Source organism: Rousettus aegyptiacus, unplaced genomic scaffold (assembly GCF_014176215.1).
Source record: "Rousettus aegyptiacus isolate mRouAeg1 unplaced genomic scaffold, mRouAeg1.p scaffold_m13_p_8, whole genome shotgun sequence".
Lineage (NCBI taxonomy): Eukaryota > Metazoa > Chordata > Mammalia > Chiroptera > Pteropodidae > Rousettus > Rousettus aegyptiacus.
The window spans coordinates 60,151,777-60,176,460 of NW_023416311.1; the positions used below are offsets into that span (position 1 = coordinate 60,151,777).

Here is a 24,684-nt window from a genome sequence, read left to right on the forward strand (position 1 = left end):
TAACTGATAGAAGGTGCAAAAAATTTGTAGTTCTGAACTCTGCACCTGATGTCTGGCTACTGAGATCAAAATACCTGCTGATCAACATTAGAAGACATAGGGAAACACTTTAGCTCCTACGGATATGAGGATTTTTTATATTAGAGAAAAATGTAATAAATTATAGGATAGCAAAATTTTTGTTATATTATGATTAGGAGAAGAAATTCCTTTTCCATTAGAAACCATCATTCAGTTTGCAAACATAGTACAATAAAATGACCTATTTTTCTGGGGTCTAAATTACAAAATTGAAATATTTACTTCTGGAGGAAAAAAGATTAAAATAGCTATGCAGAAATACATCTCCCCAGAAACAATTCTGAAGATCCTTTCAAAATTCTTCACTTCATACAGTGCATGTACACATGCACATGTGTGTGCACGCACATGCACACACAGATATGTACCCCTACACATGCAGTTAATGTGAGATTGCCAGTTTCCAGCCAATGAACTCAGATATATAAGTTCTATCTTACTGTACACAAGTTCCTATGTCAGATCAACAAAACTTTCATTGATTTCTATCTGGCCCTTTGGCTTCAGCAATGAAGTAACACAATAAGGTGGGCAGAGGGGAGGGGGTTCTAATTTCTCCCAGCCACCTGCTTTAACTACATATTTTATCTAAATATATACTGGATTCCTCGGACCATTAGCCAATAGTGTGGAAAGAGATTTTGAACCATATTTTGCTTCCTCTTTTAATGGTACTGTTTTCCCTCATCTTTTAACTGTGGTCTTTAAAAAAGAGAGGGATTCTATTCAGAATGGTGGTGATGGCTGTTTGAGGCATTTGAAAACTATTAGGTGGCTAATATGTGGTTAATATTATTTATTCAACAGAAAACTGACTTTAAACCTGTGTGAAAAGCCAAGTATCATAATTGCAAACTTCTTTTAAATGTTATACAACTTTGCTTAATTTCAATTTTCAAATAATCCAGTTTCCCATCTGAGAGACGGGTGTGTTGGCCAGGCTGGGAGCCCTCCAGAGAAAACAGGGCAGCTCAGCCACTGCGGAAGCCGAGTCGGTGACTGTGGGTGGCATTTCTCTGCTGAGTCAGGTCTGTGCCAGACCTTGCCCAAGCTTTTACTAACAGTGCGGATTTTGATGCAGAAACCCAAGGCTTGCGGTTCTTGAAGCTCTCTTGCAGTTTTTCCCCTTTCCTTAGAGCTTTGGGAAATTTTCACTTAAGGAGATCACGTTTGTGCTATGTCTTCCTCATAACCTGAAAATTTGGGGTAACTTTTACAGTCCTTTCTTTTACTTCCCCACCTGCCCAACCTATAAAATAACACGGTGTTCTCCCTTTCATTTTAAAAAACAAAAGAAAAGAAAGAGCTTATGTACCCATGTTTTAAAGGAAGAATATTTACACTGCATACAAAAATTGTCCATGATCGCACAGCCTTGCTCAGAGAGAAACTACAGTTTCTCCATAAAATCATATATTTCTTCTCCCTTCCCCCACCTAACACCTCAACCCCAGCAAAAATGTTGTCGCATAGTTAGCATCCCTTATCTATTCAAGTAAGTTGAACTGAGCAGTTAGCTTGTGAATCTTAAGGACATGGACACTGAAATATATAAAGCCATCTTATTCTTGCTAATGTTATTTTAGTAAGTGCTTCTTTTTACCCAGATAGATACAGCCTAAATGTTATTACAAAGGAATGTAGGAATCAAAAAAAAATTAAGCATCCTTTCTTTGCCTTAGGTTTTCAACAACGTACACTTCATCTGAACTCGGTAGCCACAACCTAAATGTTATCGAGGGAGCCTTTCCCTGTATTCAGTGGATGTTGCGGCAGAACAATAGGAAAAACATTTTAGATAAGATCATTCATCAGAAAATGAATTCTATTACAAATATATATCTTTGTGGGGAAAAAAAACAAGATTTGTCAGACATTTCACTAATTTCAGTTATGAGTAAATGTTCAAAGAAAACATAAGCATAATTTAGGCAATCTTTATAACTGGATGAACTTTCAAAGGCAGAATAGTGAAATAACTGAGATAAGAGAAATCTGGAGTTTGTACATGAGTTCATAACTTGATTCTACCACTAACTTTGTGGACATCAGCAAGGTCTTGCACCACGTTGCACCTCTTTTTCTTCATCAGCAGAATGGTAATCATGGTGGAAGAGTGATTGTGAGGACTTAAAAAGATCCATGCAAAGCTGCTGGCTCAGTCCCTGGCATATAGTAAATGCTCAATAAATGGTAGGTGTTATTGCTGAGGCCAGATTCAATTAAGGGGAAAATTAATATTTTGTTAGTGCGGGGAGACTGGTTTAATTTCCTCTCCATGCCATGGAAGAGGAAATGTTTTTATAATTACCTAATGAATAATATGGAAGAAATTATTGTATGAATGAAAAAATCTAAGTTTGCCACTGCACTAACATAATCACTGAGAATTCAAAAATTATGGAAATTGAAATACTAAACTTAAAAATCAGGTTATAGTACATTTCCAGTGATAATGCCTGAAATTATTAAAGCGATCATGACCACAAAAACAGGCAGCTAATGCCACAGGGGCCAGAAGCCCAAGGCCACAGAGACTCCCCCGAGAAGGCCATCTGGGGCCAGAGGGCAGAGCAGTCTGCAGGGCTGGCAGTCACCACTTGGCCTCACTGAGTTAGACAACAGGTGCCAAGCCACTGCTAGAGGTGGGTATCAGAATGAGCAAAATTGCTGACTGACTGTGATAAAGCTTTATATTAGATTGTAAAGTACTGAGCCCAGACATGATGAGAGGCCAGTTTACATACCAAGGGATTACATAATGTGCTCATTTGATTACTTTTAGCCTCTCTTTCACAACACTCGCAACTTCTCTCTCTCACTCATTCTCATTCCCTCCCTTTCTCCCCCAACCTTCCTCCTTCCAAATAACTACTATCTATCTATCTATCTATCTATCTATCTATCTATCTATCTATCTCCTTTCTCATTTTTGTCATTCCTTTCATCCTTAAATATTTATTCTCCATACCATTCCATTTTTCATTTCTTAATCCTTTTTTCAACTTTTGTGGTATCATATAAAATCCAACGTGACTGAATGCAAAACCTAAGAATGTTACTTATCTGTATAATATGAAGTCATGGAAAATGTGATTTTGTGAACTATGAGTTGGTACAAGATTCCGGGAAAATAAATTCATACATGGATAAGATTCATATCATAAGGCAAATAAATTGAAATGAGTTTGATTTTAATCATTAGTTTATTTAATTTGGAAACATAAATTTATAAAAATTTAAACTTGAAACATAAAAGATGACAGCCTGTGTAGGCCTTGATCAACAGTGGATATTAATAATACTAGACTTTGCAAAACATTTCTTATGAATTATATTTTATTCATAAATATTTAATCCAGAAGGAAGGATCCCAGTGTGCCAAAATGGAATGTATATCAAGTATTTTCCAAATATGCTTTGTAGATGGCTTGTGGCCTATTTATTTCTATTCATTACATAATCCACAATTGCCTACACTAATGAGAAAGGACCTATCATATCCATATATAAAATGGCAGGAACCGCAGTCTGAGTCCAGGAGACAGCAGCCCCCAATAACAAATGACCCAGGAAACTAGGGGGCAAGTCCTTGCAGAAAGTTAAGTGAAGGTCCTAACTTCAAAACGCTACTGGCACTTTTGATGTCTGTTCTATAGACACTCTGGTTATTTTTCTGGTACCAGCTGGAAATAATTATATTGTTAGGAAAGCAAATAGAGGCCATTTGATTAATGAAGTCAGAATTCACATTAATTTATGAAATTCTAAGAGCCAGGTGCTCTACTTTAGGAGTACCCAGCTAGAAAAAGGCATGGCCCCTGGCCTCGAGGGTCTCAGTCTTATGTGGAGACTGAGGCGGGCACACAGTGGCCCTGCAGAGTACACAGCTGTAATAGGACTCCAGGGCAGACTAGTTTAAATAAAGACAGTGAAGAATGATGTCAACATGTTTTGTAAATACAGCAAAAGCCAGAAAAGAAGAGCTGAGATTGAGCAACTGCTAGAGGATTTTTAAGTACTTTTCTATTTACCTGAAGCTCCTTGATTATTAAGTACAATTGTAACAGACTTTCTTCCATTGGACACCTACTCAAGGCATCTGAATGTAAAGTCCACCACTTATTACCAATCTACATATTAGATTTGTGGTAATGACATAACAGCTATAGAGGATAAATAGATTAGACTCTGTCTTTCCCCACCGGTAGTTTTTAATATAGTGGGAGAGATAAGAGGTACAAAGCAATACAAATTTATTTGCAGAAAAGAAAGAAGGGCCATCATAAATGTACTGCTATGCACTTTGGAGATTTGGGCTAAGGGACTTTCTTAATGCCGAAGTGAGTGTGGGTAAGCCTGTTCTCTGACCAACTGACAACGTCCTATAAGCCTAACATCCAGCACCTCTATATCCATGACAACCCTTCAAACCTATAAGAAGACTTTCTTCCTCAAATCCTGACTTCCAGCAGCCTTGCTGGCCTGGCCCCTTTGTTCACTTGGAGATACATCTGGTTTCCTATTCATAGACCAGGTATGGTGGAACCTGATGATGTTCTTCCTTGACCAGTGACTGTCTTACTCATTATATTTTGGGCAGTCTTGGTGAAGCAGAGAGTTTTCCAATATATCAGCTAAGAAAATTAAAATGTTAACACTGATTAACCAGGAGGATTTTACATCAAAAGAGACAAGTAATCAGAGTAAGGCTAGAGACCAAGGCCACTAGCTTTTGACAGACCTCGTAAACATTACTAATGCTGAAAGAAGAGAAAGAAGGTTCAGTGTTAAAGGGGAAAACTCACATCCCCAATAACTTTTGCCTCCTTATTATATGTTATTGGGTTCTCCTTAGCAGTATTCTCCTGCAGGACACCCATCCAAAAGAGTGAACCTATGTGTTGCAACATTCTCCTGTCAGATACTGCATTAGTTACCAAGGATAGCAAACCCTCAAGAGGTATTTACTACCTACAGGGGTCTAATAGTCTAGAAATGAGATAAAAACAAGAACACAGAGAGCAACATTATGAAATAGATGTCAATTACAAAGTTCTAGGGAAGCACAAAAGAGAGACATTAATTCCACTAACTCTCTAGTCTTCATCAATTCTTTTATAATTTAAATTCCTGTTTGAGGATGGAAGATGCCAAGGTTAGGGATAGTAGTTGGTAGAGGTGAAAGCATATACTCTGAGTACAAATCTAGCAACTGCTCCTGTGTGTTTTCAGCTCCCATTGTGATTACATTTTAAATAAGAACCTCTGTCCCTGCAGCCTTGGATTCCAATAATGTTTTATTAACAATAACAATATTTATTACCATCCATGTGCTGGCACGTTCAAGTTGCTGTGTATACAGAGGTGAAAAGACAGTTTCTGCTCTGGTGGAGGTTTGTTCTACTGCATTGAGACTCTCTCTTCCCCTGGCAGCCACAGTAGCTCTAACTTACACATTGTTCTCACACAATCCCACCAATGCTCTGCAGTCCTGATGCCGCATTCTAACATGTCAGAGCAATACAAGCATTGAACAGCATGTACTAACATGGTTGTCAATACCAGTCTCCCAGATGGCATGTAACAGGCTTGGGCAAAACCCTCAGAATTAGCATCTAGGCTAGTCTTTATAGGGCATACTCACAGAGTACTAACTGGGGAGGTCAAGTATAAGAGGCTCTTGTCCATCATTGCTCTCAAAACATTATGGAATACCCAAAATTTTTCCGCTGAAAAGTTTCAATAGAGAATGGCTTATAGCCACCCTTTGGAGAACAGGCTGGTTTATTAGGAAGAGAGATAAATCTACTAGGGGGAAAAAAAAGGTTTGAATGTCAGGAATTACAAGGGAAGAAGTTGAGGATACATAAATAAAATCTATGTTCACAATCCGGAATTTGTCCTTAAAAACCTCCATGCCAATTCTTAAATTAAGGTGATCATGGGAATCCTTTGGAAATGAGAAAACATGGTGACAGAACAGTAGTCCTGAGCTGATTAATAAATAAGGCAATGTAGGCTACTGCCATTTCAAATGATTAATTATGCATCTACTCAATGTGAATTAAAAGGCATTGACAACCAGATAAGAGCCTACATGGAAATAAAAATAATGATTCGATCTAACTCTGATTATTCAAGATAACATATACATTTTTTTATTAAAATAAGTCATTAATGGTTTATAGTAGAACAGAAAAGAACTTGGTGAAGTATTTTCAGTGATATCCTAGACTGAAATCTGTTGTTGGTACAGGTTGGTCCTATGATGTAAGACATGGAAATTACATTAAGAATGAATGACAAAGAGAGAAATTTTTCCATCAGGCCAAGGGAAGCCAGGAGGGAGTGGGCCAGGGCCAAGCCCGCTGGACCTCTTAACCTCTCTCCAGCCTGGCAAAGGGTGGAAAGAAAGAAATTAGGAAAGGAAGCAATCTAACTTCCATCTTGGAGCCCCTGGCTGTCTCCAAAGTGAGGATTTGGGTACCATTTTCAGTAAGGTATGATCAAAATTGTTATGACATGAGTCAATCAGTTGCCAACATAAGTCTCTTTATTCTGTGTTGCCTTATCGAATGTTCTGTGTATACTCTGCTTTTCAGATAAGCTAGTGATAAACTGCATATCACAACTAACAAAGATTCTTCAAATTGCATTATAGGTAATGCCCTTGTTTCTGAGGGGAACATAGAAAAGAGAAGAGAATGCACAAAAACACCTCTTGCAGTACTTTAGATTCTCAATATGTTTGTGTCCTCCTGGTGGTAATTTAGAGCACCAGTAGTCACAAAAGGCTCGGGAGCTGGGAAAAAACAGGCCTTTATTTCCAGGACTCAGCAACAGAGAAATCTGACCATTTGTGCTCCATATACAGTAGTCCATGTCACCTCCCCTGTTCCCTCCACTCTCATAATGTCCTGTGCCACAGTCATGAAGTGACTGTAGAGACTGCTTTATAGGAACTTGCGTTCCTTGCATTTCGACTAATAATCTTATTAAAACAAATAAATAACACTGTCACCTCAGGAGACCACCCAACTCATTCCTGTTAATCTGTCACTGTTAGAAAGTATAACTGTCAAGTTGGTTTGTTTATTCATTTATTTGAGGAACAGTTACTGAGAACATATATTGATCTCACATATATTAATCAGACCCCCTTCGAGGGACCGTACAACCTCATACAACTCACTATCTAATGGTAAAGCAGACATGCAAAAAGATAAATTATAATATAAAATACCCTATATAATTTTTTAAAAACACACAAAAAATCAAGGACTGTAGGCGTACAGAGAACGGAGTCCCTAAGTGCCAAGGAGAATTCAAAAAAAATCTTCACAGAGTGATGGTATTAAGGTGGTAGATGTCCTAAGATGACTAAGGTTTGTATACCAGACAGGAATGAATGACACATATCAAAACAGTGTTATTATAGGAACATGCCTGACTTGGAAAACAGTGAGAAGTTCCCTCTTGGCAAAACCCAGACTGCTGGGAGGGCTTGCTATGAAAACTAGTGGGTGTGGCTGTTGGGAGCCAGCCGTTTTATAAGGAGAACAGTAATACAATTCGATTTTCATTTTAATGAAAATCCTTCCAAAAGTAGGAAGGATGATTGACTGGAAAATGGGGTCAGAGGACAAACAGACTAAGGATGGGAGACCAAATAGAAAAAATAATGGTAGTCGAGTCAAGAAATAATGGAGTCAAAGGTGATTTGAGTTTCCAGCTTGAACAACTAGTTTGTGATATTTGCTAGGAAAGGAAGGGAGAGGAATGGATGAGGGGTTAGTTTGGAATCAAAAGAATAAATGGGAAAAGAAGTGAAGCAATAGAAGAGATCATGGGAATCCTATAGAAATGAGGAAGCATAGTGACAGAACAGTAGTCCTGAGCTGACTGATAAATAAGGCGATGTAGGCTACTGCCATTTCAAATGATTAACCATGCATTTACCCAACGTGAATTAAAAGGCATTTACAACCGGATGGGAGCTTACATGGAAGTAAAAGTAATGATTTGATCTAACTCTGATTATTCAAAATAACATATACATTTCCTTTTGTGAAACTGTTATTAATGGTTTATAAAAGATGCTTGAACATGTTATTTTTAAAGAATCCATGCCCCCAAGATTCTGCTTTTCTTGTCCCTGTAACCAATTTGCAAGTAAAATGCCATAGTCTGAAAAGGTTGTAGGTGAAGTTACATTCGTATTTTATACTTCCTGATCTTTGTTAATTTACCCCTTTCCTCTCTTTCCCAGCCTTTATCTAATTTATAGTTCGGTCTTGTCTTTTCCTTCCTTATTTAAGAAATTACTAACATTGTCCATTTCACAAACCCATGTACAACTTGATCCTGTGGAGTCCAGCTTTTTATTTTGTATCTCAGCCTTTATTTTCTTGGCTTTCTTTATCAAGATTATTAGGATTAACTGCATATGTTAGCATGCATTTCAGTCTCTAGGTATTAAGATGTTTCCTCTTTAGTATTTCACTTTGGGTCTCTCCTGGATTCAGGGAACCTTTCATGGCTAAGTGTGCCAAACTTCCCCATCTTGGTTCTGTTCTAGACCAGGCTAATGATGCATGCCTTGTCCAGGTTCCAGAAGAGGGGTAGTGGAAGAATCCTTTATAAAAACCCAGACCACTGACTTGTCCTGAGGAAGCCTGAATCACCTGATTAGCCCTAGAATCACCCTGATTTTCCATGAATCCTCCAGGATAAGGTTGGCTCCAAATAAGACCAATGTTAAAGCCCTGAAGAATAGTGGAACAGGAGGCCAACATCCACAGATGGGGGAAAAAGATGACCTGTGCCCGAGAATTTTAAAACCTGCTTATTTCAAATTTATAGTATTAGACTCACATTGACAAAAGGTTCCCTAGTCTCTTTCCTGTATAGTTTCTGTTTTTTCCCTTTCTAACCATTTTTATTCGGCCTGGAGTATCACTCCCTTGTTCTCCTTTCATGCCAAATGCTGTGCCCTCTTTCCTGCTACACATTTCATCACTGAGATTATATACTTATGGCTTTCGTCCCTTAAAGAGTTCATGAGTACTTAGTTTTTCTGACATTCCATATTTAGACCAATACCCCACTTTTTAAGTGTTCAATGATATAAATCTCAAGTTATAATTTGTTTCTTACATCATATAAATTACGCCTAGTTTAAAAACTCTACATTTCAAAAATAGTCAAATTATAACTGTTATTTAAAAAGAATGAAATAAAAGCTGAGTTTTAACATAATGTGAAATAATAGCATAAAATGATAAAAGAAATTGCAGCTGCAAAAATACTTCACTGAGACCTCTCTTTCTCCCTCTAGCATTAGAACATTCTTTCCTGTTTCGTTCATCCATCCATTCAATCTCTCATTAATGCTGCAAGCATTTATTCTACCACATGCCAGGCCCTGTGCTAAAATCCTGATGATACTAGATGACTAGTAAACGATCTCTAACCTCCAGAAGCTCACTGGTAGGAAGAAAAATGTGTAAACAAATTGTCTTAATCATATATTCAGAAAAAGCATCTTTGCATCCAGAGGACCACAGACAGCACCTGACACATAGTAGCACTTAGTAAATGTGTATCAGAAGATTCTGGATCCTACTATCATCTCCACCTCCAAACAGCCAGACAGCCTCTGTCTCGTAACCTCTGCAGACATTAACACTGAAGTAGAAATGTGTGTCCTGTTCATTCAGCAAGCATTTACTGAGCACCTATAGCATGGCACGCTCTACTCTATATTGAAACTCCAAACATGAGAAAAGGAGAGAAGTGCCTTGTTAATGACCTCACAAGCTAGCAAAGGAGACAAACACACAAGTAATAATGGTTGATAAAGGCTCTAATAGAAAAATGTATACAGTAAAGGAGTGCACGAATGAGGCAGAAATTAGTTCAGCCCTGGTGATAAGAGATGTCTACAGAGAGGAGATGATATGATAGATCTGCCTTGAAGGAGGACTGCTCACCTCCAGAGAATACGCACTTATGAGCTCATTCTGGGAGTCAACTTGAGCAAGGACATGAGGTGTGAAAGGCCAGTAGCTTATGCCCCATTATCCCTTCCCTTCTGGAAGGCATGAAGAAACGAATAAAAACAAAAATAATGAAAATCTCCAGTTCTTCCCACCCCTCCTCCAGTGGAAGTTAATATCTAGTTAGTTTAGAATAAGCATTAATAACCTAGAGAAATATAATGTTGCTAAAGTTTACATTTTTAATTTTTTATCAAAATTTTCACCACAAATGAATAATTTGGGGTAAAATTTAATTTTTATACTCTGTACTAGATATGATTTGCTTGCCTAATTAAAGCCTACATACTAATTGTACTAAATTTGCAGTATTTTAATGTCTTTTTATTTCTATATTAAGAACAGAGAAGAACGATGAAACAAGAAGAGAGAGAGCGCAGACAATGCTTACAGTTTTGATTATTAAAACCTATGGAGAAATTTCTTGGCAACTGATCTTCCCCCAGCCTAAGTAATCTATTCTAGAAATCCCCAAAATAGCTTACAATATTATAGGTCAATTCAGAGCTTTTTAGTTTGAATTTGGATTGTCTGCTTCTTTAAAAATCAACTGCACGAAACAGTATCTGGAGTATAGTAAAGTTTCAGTAATTGTTTGCTGAATATGTTTTAAATGAAATAATGAAATAAGCCATCGAGCACAGCCCTTGGGCAGCCACTCCCCAAATACTGAAAGCACTAGAAGCAGCAGAGTCATGAGTGTGACATTCAGCTATGGGAGGGTGTTTACGAAACACTCTCAGAAACTTCTTATAGGCAAAATCCATTTCAACTGCACTTCCTAGTTCTGTGTGAATTGACTACTTTCTAAAGATTATTCAGTATAAGGGCAGATGCTTATCTTTATAAAGCTGTGAAAGACAAGCACAAAAATGATTTAGTATCAGAGCAAAGAAAACTACCTTTTCAAGGCTGATATCTTTTTTCGGTGCGAACAAGACATGCGTGCAACTGTTAGAAATAATTGCTGCATGTGTTCTTGATGCATTAACTCTTTGAAGTAAGGGTAATAACACTAGCTGTGCAAGGAAAGGTGATTATGTATATTTTAAGAAAAATTAATGAGTATTTTGGGGTTTTTCTCAAAAGCATTTGAAATTTCTGCTGTACGGTGGATAGATATAAGAATATATATATTCTTGGGGACTAAGATTGCAGACATGGAAAGAAATCGAATAATTGGAAGCTTTTAATCTGTGATGGTGACTCTCTGGGAGAAGCTGGATTTTACTTAAATAGCAAAAATGTAAAACATATAGCTTCAGTTAATTGAAATAGGCCGCTAATTTAGTTATTTCTTTTTTACTAAGAAATAATTAAGAAAGAGAAACTAATTTTGACCATTTTATACAGCAGGCATTTTCTACTTGATAACATAATGCCTGAGACAAGACATGAGAGCTCCATGTGGCATTCTTTTTCATTTATATTCCTTTCAGTAATGAAATAGAATCTGTTCCCTGCATTTCTTTCATTAGAATTTTTGATGCACCTGTCACCTATCATCGTCAGTTTATACGGATTTCAAGTTTTCCCAGTGAACAAATGTAATAACACAGGGTCCATATGTCCACATGTCTGGGAGGGGAGAGTCCACGTGGGTTTTGGATTACCTGCCTGGACGCCTTTTCCCTTTTATTGTTTGGAGTATGTCACCTTCTGTCAATCTAATTCTCTAAGAAACGGCTGTTCTCGGCTCACTGCATGACAATTGCTGCCTTGTGAAAACATCCCAGAAGCCTCTGCAGTCAATTGATCTCCCCCCGAAGTGTCAGTCTCACATGGAAAGCTAACTTCGGTCGGTGTACAGACTCACTCAGGATTTACAGAGTTCTCTGAGAAAAGAGTTTCCTCAGATACATAGCAAGAGAAGCTGGTGGTTTCGGTAGATCTTCTGCCTTATTTGACATACAGAATAAATCTTTTCAAAATGTAGGCAGCTGAGAGACACTTATATAAATGCAGCTGAGAGACACTTATATAGTCCCGGTAAAAGAATAATGATTTAAGTACCTTCATTACCTGACCAATAACATTTGTACAAGATCAAAGAAGCTTTCAAAGGCCAGCAGCACAGATTTTGACTTTACTAGAAAAAAAAGGCCTGAAGGAATAATGCTTATTTATCTATTTAGTAATCCCTTTAATTTATACTGATTTTTTATTACTGTGATAAAGACAGACTTGGCTGAATTTAACAGTAATTCCTTTGTCATCATTAAACAGCTGTATATTTGTAATATAATAAAAATAAGACGGCTCTTATAGTTCCACATTCGCACTATGGTATTCAAGTTTGTGCCATCACTTCCATTTTCAGAGCATTATAGTTCCACTGTAATCATTTGTTCTTGGCAGAAAAGTGCTCTACAAGCTCTCAGCTGAGGATAATATTTTTGAATAATTTTTTCATTGTTCTGGTTATGTGATTATGGGAATTTGGAACTCAATATTAATTTGCTTTTGGAGTTTGTGTTTGTATATCTTGAAATGCTCTTTTTTAAAATAACACAAGTTAACTTGAAATAAGACCATAATGTACCTTTCAGTGGTAGAGATATTTCATTACTTAAGTACTGGTAATATTCATTGTAGGAAAATGTGGTCAAATACAAGATGAATTAATTGAAAGAAAATGAGCCACTTTTTCCCCTTCGTTCGCATCACTATTTTTTTCTTCATGACTTCTTGCTACCTGCTTTCTTTGCCTGATAGTTTATATAATTCTTCAAGTATGAAGTGAACTGTTGATCAAATTGAATTTTTAATCCATTAACAGATGTGTTTTACTGACTAATAAGCAGCCCCACTCTGTCTAAAATTTGCTAAGAAATATCAATATTTCAGCCATGTTTTCATACTTAAAATTTACCCACAGCTTAACTTTTAAAATTTACACCAAATTATATCAGTGTTCACTCTATGCTCTGATTGTGTGAGTGGCAGAGCTCTATTTTACAGCCCTCACTTCATGAATGTGAGAAAGCATGGGCAGGTGCCCTTTACAGGAGGCAGGAGGCCTGGGCCATCGTCCTTGGCCACCCTGGGTTGAGACCTGGCATAAGGTTTTCCTAAAATCTTTATGAAAGACTTGTGAGAGATAACGAGTTAATATTTGTAGAGATCTTTCAATAACATGTAATTGATGTTTGGATTTTTATAAACCAAACATAATATCTACCCCCAAAAGCTTCGTAAGAATATTTAGCACACATGTATGTGCCAGATGGATTGTAATGACAGTTGATAGGCCTCTCTTAACCCTTGCGTTCTGCTGTCAAAAATCTGTACATCAAAACAACCATAATTTTTACAATAAGATTTATTGGATAAAATATTCAAGTGCGCATTGAAAAAAATCTAAGACTTTAAATGAAGGTTTATATAAGAATATTCTAACACCCTATAGAAATATAAGTAAAGTTGGAAAAATAGATATTTTCTTGATCTTACATATTTTTCTCTACATAAGCAAATTTTCATGAAAAATATGTGGAATATGATACAAGTCACTCAGAAATGATTCTTAAAAGCTCAAGGATATGTGGAGATCAAAGCAAAAACACATCATAATTCAACAAATAGTTATCACCCAGAAGAATGTTCTTGTGGTTGAGATGATGCTAGCTAAAGAGTTTAAAATGAGAGAAATTAAGTTAGCAAATAAAATTATTATTCTAATGTATTGCGGAACACTCTAAGAGTACCTACTCTGGGTAGAAATGATATCTGTAGATCCATAATAGGGGGATGGGAAGCCCCACCAATTATAAATTACCCAAGATTATAAATGTATATTTTATCATCTTGTGTCAAAATAGTCATTTTAATATTCAAACATTTTACCACATAATAAGCTGTAACCATATGTTTATTTGTTATATTATACCACTGTAACATTAATAAATATTTACAGAGCTGCAGTGTATCATAGATACATTAGAAATGGTAGCTCTCTGATTTTGATTTTAAGTGAAGATCTTCAGTGCCTCAAAAACTAATTTTAAATAATATTACATTTATTACACATTGATAAGAGCCAAGGAGCTTAAATTTTTAAGACTGACACCCCCTTTTAAACTCATGTTGTTTTATTTATTTTCCCCAATTGCATGAATTAAAGATGGAGTGTTATCCCAGCTTTGAATTCCTTAACTTGATGTCGCAGTTTTTGCTTTATTTATATGTGAATTCTGTCTTTAATAAAGATGAGCTGTACTGAACTTTCCATTAATGAGATACACTTAGGTACACAGCTCTTTATAATGATTTTAGTAGTACCAAGAAAATTCAGAAATGTTGCTTGTCTATTAATAATTAACATGGCAAGCTGTGTGATTAATCAGAAGTTTTATGATTTCTAAAAACATAACATTATCACTGTAAATCAGATCTTGTACAATTAAGTTGACAACCATCATTTAAAAAAAAAAATAGGAAGTAAATCTCAGGACTCCTGACTCATACTTTTTCTGTTATGGTGTTTTTTTTTTTTTTTTTTTAATTTATCCTTCTGTGACAACTGAGACTAGACCAAACCTACATTCAGAAGGCAAGAGGTTCGAGATAAGGCATTGACTTTCTACTTTGATGTGTCAAGAGGCAGTGTCAGGGTGATCCTATTCAGCTGGAACCCGGAAGAACTTTTGCTACTTTGGTAGTTAGTGACTATTTTTGGTGCTCTCTGGCTTCCTTACTCAGTTCACGATGATGATGCCCTAAGATCAGCTGTTTGGACTTTTCTTTCAGCCTACATTTAGGCAGAAAACTTCCCAGTATTATGAATTTCAGTACAGATTTTCACATGTATAAGACTCTAACCAGACTAAACATAGGCGATTCTCTTTATGATCACAGTGTCTGAACATTCTTAATGGGTGATTCATGAAAACATTAGCTTAGTTCTCATACTGCCTTTTGCTGTCAAGTGCACCTCCAAAGGGGTGGCAGGACACCACAAGTGCCAGCCATTACGTTAAACTCAAACTAGAGATCTGTTTCCAACACTTCTGCCTGCGTCATGATCACAGATTCTGAAATCATTGTGTAATGTCCTGACTTCTAATTTTTCTGTGGGAAAATAGAATGTTTCAATTTCCCACCTTACTTGTATTCTTCTGTAATTGTCTCTCACTAGATGTTTGAATTCCGTATTAATTCCATGTCATGAAAACTTCAGCTCTCATGCTGACTAAATTTAGTTGCAAAAGGAATATTTCTCTTTAATTTTTTTTAATTAGTACTAAGTGCCGTATTGAAATGACTCAGTTTCTCTCTATGGTTTCATTACCCTAATGTAATATAGCATGTGTAATAACAACCTGAAATACTGGACAGTGTAAATATCTGTAACACCCCTGATTGTCTCTTACAGCATTTGTCTAGGATTCAACTTTCCAAATTATGTATTTCAGACATTGAGAAAGAAGGGCCTTAATGGCTGTGACAGCCCAGATCCCGATGCAGACGATTCAGTAGGTCACAGCCCTGAGTCTGAGGACAAGTACAGGAAAATTAACGAAGATATTGATCTAATGATCAGCAGGCAAAGATTGTGTGTAAGTACTCAAAACGCCCTTCATTTTTTTTACTCTTGATATTTCTCTGAACCTGGCAGGCCTTGAACAAGAAAGAAAACAAAGGCTGTGAAAGCCCCGATCCCGACTCCTCTTATGCACTCACCCCACGCACTGAAGAAAAATACAAAAAAATTAATGAAGAATTTGATAATATGATCAAGAGTCATAAAATTCCTGTAAGTACCAAAGGTAGATGGCTGGTCTGCTGATAGCTGCTGCAGTAACATACCTTAACCCTTTCAGTGATGGCTTTCTCTAAGAAGCACTGGAAAGTCAGTCCAATAAAATGGCCATCTCATTCCACAGCAGTTCATTGAGAAAGCAAACCCTAAAGGATGCTTAAATTATGTAATTTTTAAAAGTTGCCATCAAGTTCATTTGGAGGTAGAAAATTCACAGGAGGAAGAGAAAGATCTATGTGACACACCCTGAGTTTACACAATCTCAAACACAAAGTTCACACAAATCATAATGCACTAGTAAACACTAGAATCTCCTTCGCAACAAGTCTGAGGATTTACCATAAAATATATACACACACACACATATATATATATAATAGATATATATATATATATGTGTGTGTGTGTGTATATTTTACCGAGACCAGATACACGAGTGGAACTGCAGTTCTCATGTAAACTGACGATCGCCACCCAAATAAAAGCTCACTTCTGAGTAAAGCTTCAGCCCCTCTCCCTAAACACGGGATTCGGCAACAGCACTGAAGGGTTAAAGCTAATGCTCGCTGCAGGGAAACAGACTGCATGAAAACCTAATGGTAAGATTCCAACATGTTGTGTGCTGGGGTGATTTAAAAGCTTTATCAAAATATTCGCTTTGCCTACACCAGCATATTCCATGCTTTAATATTTGGCTAAATTTTGTCTTAACCAAGTCAAAAAATGTTCTAACAATCAATCATATGCCTTGCCAGATATTTAAGAGAAATAACTCTGCATGTATTATTTTGTTTGTCCATATATAGGGGGATAAAGTACATACTTTTATTATATCTTGCCATCAGTCAAATGATGTTAATTATGTGACATAAAGTGATATAATTCAAGGCTCACATGCCTTCTGAATAGCTAATGTTAGTGTCTGGACCCTCATTGTATATAAGCTTTTTAGTAGGTAATTAATTACATTCTCAAAAAAGTACATTTTTGTAAGTTAGCAAAGCAGCCTAAACCTGATAATTGTGAGAGACTCTACAGTGAAAATATGCCTCAGTGATTACAAGTGCAGATATTGGAAAACAAAAGCTTTGGGCCAAATCTACAACTGTACTCACAAGATAACTTAATGCTCCACACATAGTAGGTGCACAGTAACCCTGTGTGGAATACTTTAAAATTTATTTAGAAAACGTGTGCATATTAAACTTTTTATCTTCATAAATACATGTCTGTTTCTTTTGTTAAGTGAAATAATGTCAGCAGTGGAGCTTAGATTGAATCAGAATTATTAATACACTGTATCATGAAGGATACCTAAGTGATACAAATTAAAGACTTCATAAAACTGAGTACTACATATAACACATCACAGTGGGCACTTGTAGTACCCAGAATTCTTAAATATTTGATAAAATACCCATTGAGGATTATCTTGCCCCAAAGAAGGAAAGAAACAGCTCCTTTGGCCCAGTTTTTAGTTCTTATGGCCTGAGTTTCTCTTGCTATATAACACACTAGTTTAGAGGTGCTGGGAACAAAGTTTGTGAATGTAAGATTTTAAGGCGAAGCACGTTAGGTATCTCGAATAGGAGGAATTCCCTGCACAGTGAGGAAAAGGACAATATCTATAACACTGCTGATTACTCTCCAAGGCCTTGATCCTAAATGTGTGTAGAGCTTTAACCCCCAGAATTCTGGGAGAATGCCCATATTTGCACATTGGATCATTTTTCCCATGCTTTAAGGGGAAAGAGGTATGACGCATACCTGGATTCCCTCACAGTATTTCATCCTGTCACATAAAGGGTTCAAAATCAGGATACATGATTTCTTAAGAGGTGCAGTGATGTGTGGTGGGGGATGAAAAACCACATTAGAGTTTATAGGCAGGGCTGTGAGAAGGCGCCACACAGCTCCTAGCTGTGCCTCCAAGTCTTCATTTCTTTAGTAAGTGCTTCAGTCGCCAGGATAAAAAGCCCAGTTTTCGCACATCGCTTTCAGTTGCTGGAAGTAAATTTTGTTGAAAGTTTCCACAGCTGCTAAAACATTTACAGCGGGGCAAGGACACTCTGCCCTTTGTATGTAGAGAGTGTCTCCACCTCTTTAAAAACATTACAAGACTGTTTTTCTATTTCAAAGACCCAATTTGAAGAGTTTCCCTTTTAAAATAGAAAATTTAATATTGCAATCACTTGTTGGTACAATATAATTTATGCCCATATTCCTCAATTACGTGAAATAATTCATGGATGATTTGGAATCTTGTTGACCAGTGTTTCCTCATGCAGGGTTTGCCACAGTTCACGCTGGGCTTCACAGCAAGAAAAAACAGCTTCATTTGAGGAACTAGGAATTAGGAAATGGGCTGAAGGAAGGAGGGGCAGATGCAAGGCTGGTTGAGAGTGAACAACGGGAAGGGAGGAAGTAGAAATAAGAAAGTATGTATTTTCTTCAAATAAGAGACTGCAAAGAGAGATGAATAATACTGTAATCAGGATCAAGGAAGGAGTTAAAAGGAAAAGCACTGGAGATAATTTATATGAAGAGAAAAAAAAATGCTTGAAGGAAAGAAAAGATTGAACATACAGATACAATGGAAATAAAATGGCATAGCTTCTCGAGGAAGGGAGGAGGGTGGGACTTAAACAGGATGGAGTTGCAGCTGGACCCATGTGTGGTTAAGGTGGTAGATGGGTGGAGTGAAGTTGAGCGGGTAACCACCTGATAACCTCTATTTAGCTTCTGTAGATGTGAAGGAGTGGGGAGCAGGTGCTTGAAAGAGGACTGAGAATGAAGGTATAGACATTGTGAGGAACTGGGGATGGAGGAGGAGTGAGTAAGTACGTGCTAGAATTGTCAGGCACCTTTGAGGAAATTTGACATCAGAAATTGGTAGTCACTGGTTGTCAGATTTTTTTTTCTCTGCTAGTTTTCAGCAGCCTGGTTGATCAAAAGTTAAGGGTGTCATTAGTGACCTAAAAAAGGGATTCAGTTCAATCATTCACATTAAATAAAAGAAGGCTTATTAACTAAAAATATTTTATTAAAATTTTTTTATTGGACTTTTTATTAGACTTTTCCTTGTGGTAAGTTTGGGAAAATAGTGGCTTTTGGACAAGAGTTGAGATACCTTTCTGACCACGATGACTCACTTCAGTAACCATGATTAAGTTTGCTCAGGGATAGAAACTAAAAGCTTTTAGCTATTATGCCTGTGTCTTTTAAAGCCAAGGCCAGCGTCATGGGCGTCTGACCTGTGCAATCACACAGGGCACTGCTTTTATAGAGTCACGCTTGGTTAGATGCTACGCCATCATCATCTTGCCATGGGCTCTGCAACTTGTATAGTCAGTCCTGCCTACACTTCACCCCGAATTCCCTCTTGCTTTCTGTCTTGAGTGTTCTAAAATTTGGAGCCTAGCCCTAAGATCTTTGCAAGTTTGGAGTCTTTCACTACTTTTTGGCTTTAATTTTTTAGACAACGTTTTAAACTATTTAGTTGCTGGAAGCTAAGTGGGGTCGGGCCTGGTTAATACTTGCATGGAAGACCACCTAAGAAAACCAGGTACTGTAGGCATAAAAAATAAAAAAAAAATAAGGGGTTGTAAGCTGACAAGGTCCTTGCAATTTGTGAGGTCAACCAAGGGTTGCTTCGCCTAAAAAATAAAAAAATTAAAAAAATAAAATAGAAATAAAATATTTAGATGCTTTTAAGATCTCTAATTTTGAAATTCAAGATGAAAAACAATATCGCTGATATCTTAGAAACGTTTATACGTTATAATAACCTTGCTTTCCCTAGAATGCGTACAGCAGGCTGGTCTCTTTATGGATGCAGCCACTTCATGTCTCAGATAAGGTCGATGGAGTTTAAATGATTCGCCTGGTCAAATGGCAGTCTATTATACAAGGTGGACTATGGCTGAGCTTTCTGATATTAAGGCTGATGTTCTTTCTGATTCTCTGAGATATCTTCTCAATGTGGTCATTTTTTATGCTCAAAATTTGACTTTAAAATTATGTAGTCAGTTTTGGATACAGATAAGGAAACAAAGCAAAAGATAGAGAAAATGGAAAGGATGTTAGCATATTTTATGATTTGTGAATTTTTGAAGGATGCTCTGATATTGGAATTATATCTGACTGCTGTTTGTTCTAGACTCAAGAGAGTTTTAGAATAATCATCATCAAATTGTTTATGGTCCAGAATGCTGAAAAGTGAGTTATTCTTGGGAATGATGGTCAGAGAAGGGAGGAACAAGGAGACATTCAGTGAATTGATTATTAAGATGGTTCAGAATTTATTAAATAATTATTAATAATCCTCTTTATATTGGATGTGCATATAATTACCTGGGGGAGAGAGGAAGGAAATAGGCTTTATTCTCTACTCAGATAGAGTCAATATACTATAGCAAACTCAGGAGAGAAGTAGTTTTATAGCTAATCTTTAGGTATGTAGTAATAAACATTTATAAGTAGTAATAGTGAATAGAAACTAAAATGTTTATAACCAAATGTTGGCTTTAAAATATCAAATCTGAGTAAATATGGAAGAAGGGAGTCTTTAAGTAATTTTTTCCCAAGACCCTGGTCACAGCCTGGCAGTTAGGGAGCACAGACCTCACTCCAGCATGGATGCTTACCCACATCCCATAGAACCCACTTAGTTCATCATTTTTGTGGATCACAAATAATAAGTTACTAACATCCAGCCCTTACTTCATGGTATGATTTCTGATTGAAATATTCTGTTTCTATCCCAAACTTATACTGTGTTGCACAGTGATTTAGTAGCAAAAGCAGCAGGCTCAGTCACTTACTAGTTAGATGACCTTGGGCCACTTACTTAATCTCACAGATTTTAAAAGGGAAGAATCATATCTACAGTGAAGGAATCTTGAAAGTGTTATATCATGTATGAACAGTGCCTGCTCAATAAATAATATGCAATAAATTGTAAGCTTGTATTTTTATATTAGTACAGTGTCTTCCTAAACATTCTTCTTCGAAGAGAAGTATTCAATTCATGTAATTACTTTAGAGCAAAAGAGCTTTAGCATCTTGACAAAATGGGACATTATTTGGCCAATTTCATAAATGATTTTATAATGGAAAGGAAAAAGGAGCAAGGGAAAGTGACCAGGAGATGGTAACCTCTGCCAAGCTGTGGCCCAGTAAGGAGGATACTACCAAAAAAAAAAAAAAAAAAAAACCACCCTGTGCTCTCTTTCTTGACTCTCTGGATTTCTACTGGTGCCGCCACCGGCCAAGCTGAAGCCAGAGGCAAGGGGAGTCCAGTGGATTCAGTCCAGAGGATCAGCTGCTGGGCTCAGAGCAGTGAAGAAGGTAGACAGTGGGTCTCAAAGGGCAGAGGTAGAAGCCCTAGCACAGTCACTGGACTCTGTTTTCTTAGCTATGACAGATTCATTCTTATTTGGCCTTTTAAGAAATACTGATATTTTTTGTTTATTTAAAAAGGCTCTGGAAATTTGGGTATATTTTCATTCTTTGATATGTTATCAAATATTTATATTCTATTATATCACAGTATCTATCCAAAATTATTTTTTTCTACCCTGTTTACAAGAGGGTAATTTAGCACTTGAACATTTTTTTCCTCTAAAACAATGAAAAATCAACAAAATGAAAGAAAAGTTATGAAACATTTATTCTTATTAATGTCCAGATCATGGAATAAAAGAAAAATAGGGGGGAAAAAAGAATAAGAAATAAAGAGAGTAAGCAGAAATAGAGAATAGTATTGTAATCATCACCAAGGTAAACAGAATCATTGCAGAGCATAACGTGTGACTCAGGCCTGCCAATCAGCTAGTAAAAGAAAAATTGATGTTAAATTACAGAAAAAAATAGTTTGGAAAAAAACAAAACAGCTTTGAACCATATACACATATGTGTATTTAAATTTTTACAATGGCTTATTTAAGAATACCTTAGGGAATGTTCTGTATAAACCTCATCTCTAATATTCATATTAGATACACACATATACACACACTCATTTTACATTAAGAATGCTGTGTGCTCTGATGCCTTGAGTCCTCAGACAGTATTTTTATTTATAATGTTAAAAATGGGAACAAAGGAGGGAGGGAGTTACAACGATCATGATCTAGTTAGTGCAAGCAGAAAAATAAACATGACTTTGCTCATATTGCCAAAATAATACCAAAAAATCAATAACTGGGACCTGATTACTCTAATTAGATAGCCATACAGGTTTGGTGCACTAAATATTTGTCAGCTCTACCATTCGAGATGCAGGTCTTGACATTTGTCAGTGAAGTGCAACATATATTCTGAACTATTATTTTAAGATATGAATTATTGAATGATATATGCTCTGTTGAAACCTGTATCTTAAAATGTCTATTATCTCCAGAGTTACTTTCAAAAGACAGACTTTTAAAAATAATGAAGTATATGTTCTATTCACAAGCCTGGAGATGATTTTATATCATTAAACTTCTGCATAAATATGCTTCAATAAGCAATTAAACCAAAGGCGCTGGTTTGCATTTTAATCCTCCTTTTTCTCTGTGAAGTCATCACAATCATGTACCTTTGATCTTGCAGTCATTTCTGGCACCAGATTCAGATATCACAAATGAACAATTATTACTTAATAGAATGGAATTCAAAGACAATGGAGTCTAATGAAATGGGGCTTTGTTTTAAACAAAAGTGAAACGCTTTCTAATAGTTGCAAAGAGTTCTAAGCACATTAAAGAAATCAATTTATGATTTGAACATCATGAGAGCTCTTTCTTCTTAATGGTCTTCTAGTCACCAAGAAGTTTGGAATTTAAATTTTTTTCTTAGAAAAGTAAAGGCTGCCTGTACTTGAGAAGTTCCGTTTCTATTCTTTTGTTTGTTTGTTTTTTATACCCATATTTTTTTCTCTGCTCCTACAGGCTGTTCCACCCCCCAACTTTGAGATGCCAGTCTCCATCCCAGTGTCCAGCCATAACAGTTTGGTATATAGCAACCCCGTCAGCTCACTGGGAAACCCCAACCTTTTGCCACTGGCCCACCCTTCTCTGCAGAGGAATAGCATGTCTCCTGGTGTAACACATCGACCTCCGAGTGCAGGTAACACAGGTACGTCCTCTTAAGGACTCAATGTGAACAAATCATTGGGAGGAGCCACTCTTGGCAAAAAGACTATTTTGTCTACAAGATGTTGAGTTTTCCAGTGTTCCATTTATTATATTCCTTCACTGCTAGATCTTCAACATGATAAAACCTAATCTCATTAGCACACCTTTTGAAATCTTTCAGAATCTGCAGTTTATCTGTTTAATTTATATCTGTTCTAGTCTTCTCATGTGGTTGTATTTTTACCACATGCTTTCTTGAACAGAATGTCAAATATCCTGTCTCCGTGCTTTTACTTCTGCTCTTTTCTTGTCTAAAATTCCATTTTCCCTCTTCCTCCTCTCCAGATTTTACCTCTTCTGTGAAACCTTCCCCTGTGTCCTCTTATGGCATTTATCCCATGTAGTTATTTATTATTTTGGTCAGTTTTTATTTATTCATACAATAACTTACTTATACCACAAAGGATTTAAGAAAAAAAATGAAATGTGATAGGATAACACAATTTATAAGAAGTATGAAATAAAAACAAAGCTAAGTCAGAATTAAATTTAAGCGCACATCGTAAGGACATGTACACCTGACATAAATTTCTCTCTACTCTTCTAAGAGATCCTTACTGTTGTACAATTCACATTGTCCCAGAGAGAAGAAATTATCGCTCAGGACAAGTTCAACCATTCTTACTACTAAGACCAAACATAATACATTATGATATACTGTACTGAATGTGCATCTTTTTACCCATTGGATTCAAAAACCTTGAAGGGAATAATGTCCCCTTGATTTGCCAGGCTCACAGTAGAAATTAAGTAAATGTATATTGAATATAACTAAACAATTTCTTCATATTTCCAAAGGAAGCACCACCCAAACAATTGTATTTATAAATCATGTATAGCAAATCTTTATGTATTTATATTTTATTTTTCAAAAAGTACTCCATATGAAATTTTAATATGTCTTAAGCACATATAACTGTATTAAAAGCAATTTATTTACAAAAGAAATATTTTTGGAATACTTAAATATCTGCCTTATAATTAAAATTAAATATATATTGCTATTCAGTACAGAAACTTTATATAGAAAATACAATCAAAATCAGGCAGATTAAAAAATCTTGATAAATCTTGAGTCTGAAAGATGTGTATAAAGAACTTCATTATACCATTATCTCTACTTATGAATACGATTGAAATTTTTCATAAAAATTTTCAATAATCATATCATACTCATGTTCGTTTATTTTTTTAAATCTCACACTTTATATTAAAAATATTATTTAATTGGAAGTAATAAACATTTCTTAAACTGTAATGAATGTTTTCTTCTAATTCCAAAACCAGAACCAAGTAATAATTATAGAATAACACTTGGAAGCAATTAGAAAATAATCTAGCTGATATTCTATTCTTTTGGCTAAATCTTGTTCCTTAAAAACCAACGGTAATTATTATCTTCAATATCTTATTGAAACATCCCAACTCTCATATATAAACATTGCCAAATTTCAACCGGCTTTCTTAAGTTAGCAGTGAATGAGCCTAAATTTCTAAGTTCGTGACCAGTATAACCTATTTTATTGTGTCAGTAAGTAAAAGTCAAGTAGTAAATGAGGTCAGACACTGTGGGTAGATTTGTGAAATGCAAAGTTCTGGG

General features: G+C 36.2%; 1 protein-coding gene across 16 annotated transcripts in view; it reads left to right on the plus strand.

Moving 5' to 3' along the window:
- Positions 1 to 24,684, plus strand: part of MEF2C (myocyte enhancer factor 2C) — a 141,758-nt gene that overhangs the window by 84,936 nt on the left and 32,138 nt on the right. For 8 of the 16 annotated variants that reach the window (XM_016118678.2, XM_016118682.2, XM_016118685.2 and 5 more), the window contains exons 4-5: positions 15,557 to 15,700; positions 22,839 to 23,025. In XM_016118678.2, coding sequence (XP_015974164.1) covers positions 15,557 to 15,700; positions 22,839 to 23,025 — 331 coding nt within the window. Of the gene's footprint in view, positions 1 to 15,556; positions 15,701 to 15,759; positions 15,898 to 22,838; positions 23,026 to 24,684 lie in introns of all 16 variants that reach the window. The other 8 variants (XM_016118680.2, XM_016118683.2, XM_036225622.1 and 5 more) reach the window with 4 other exon arrangements.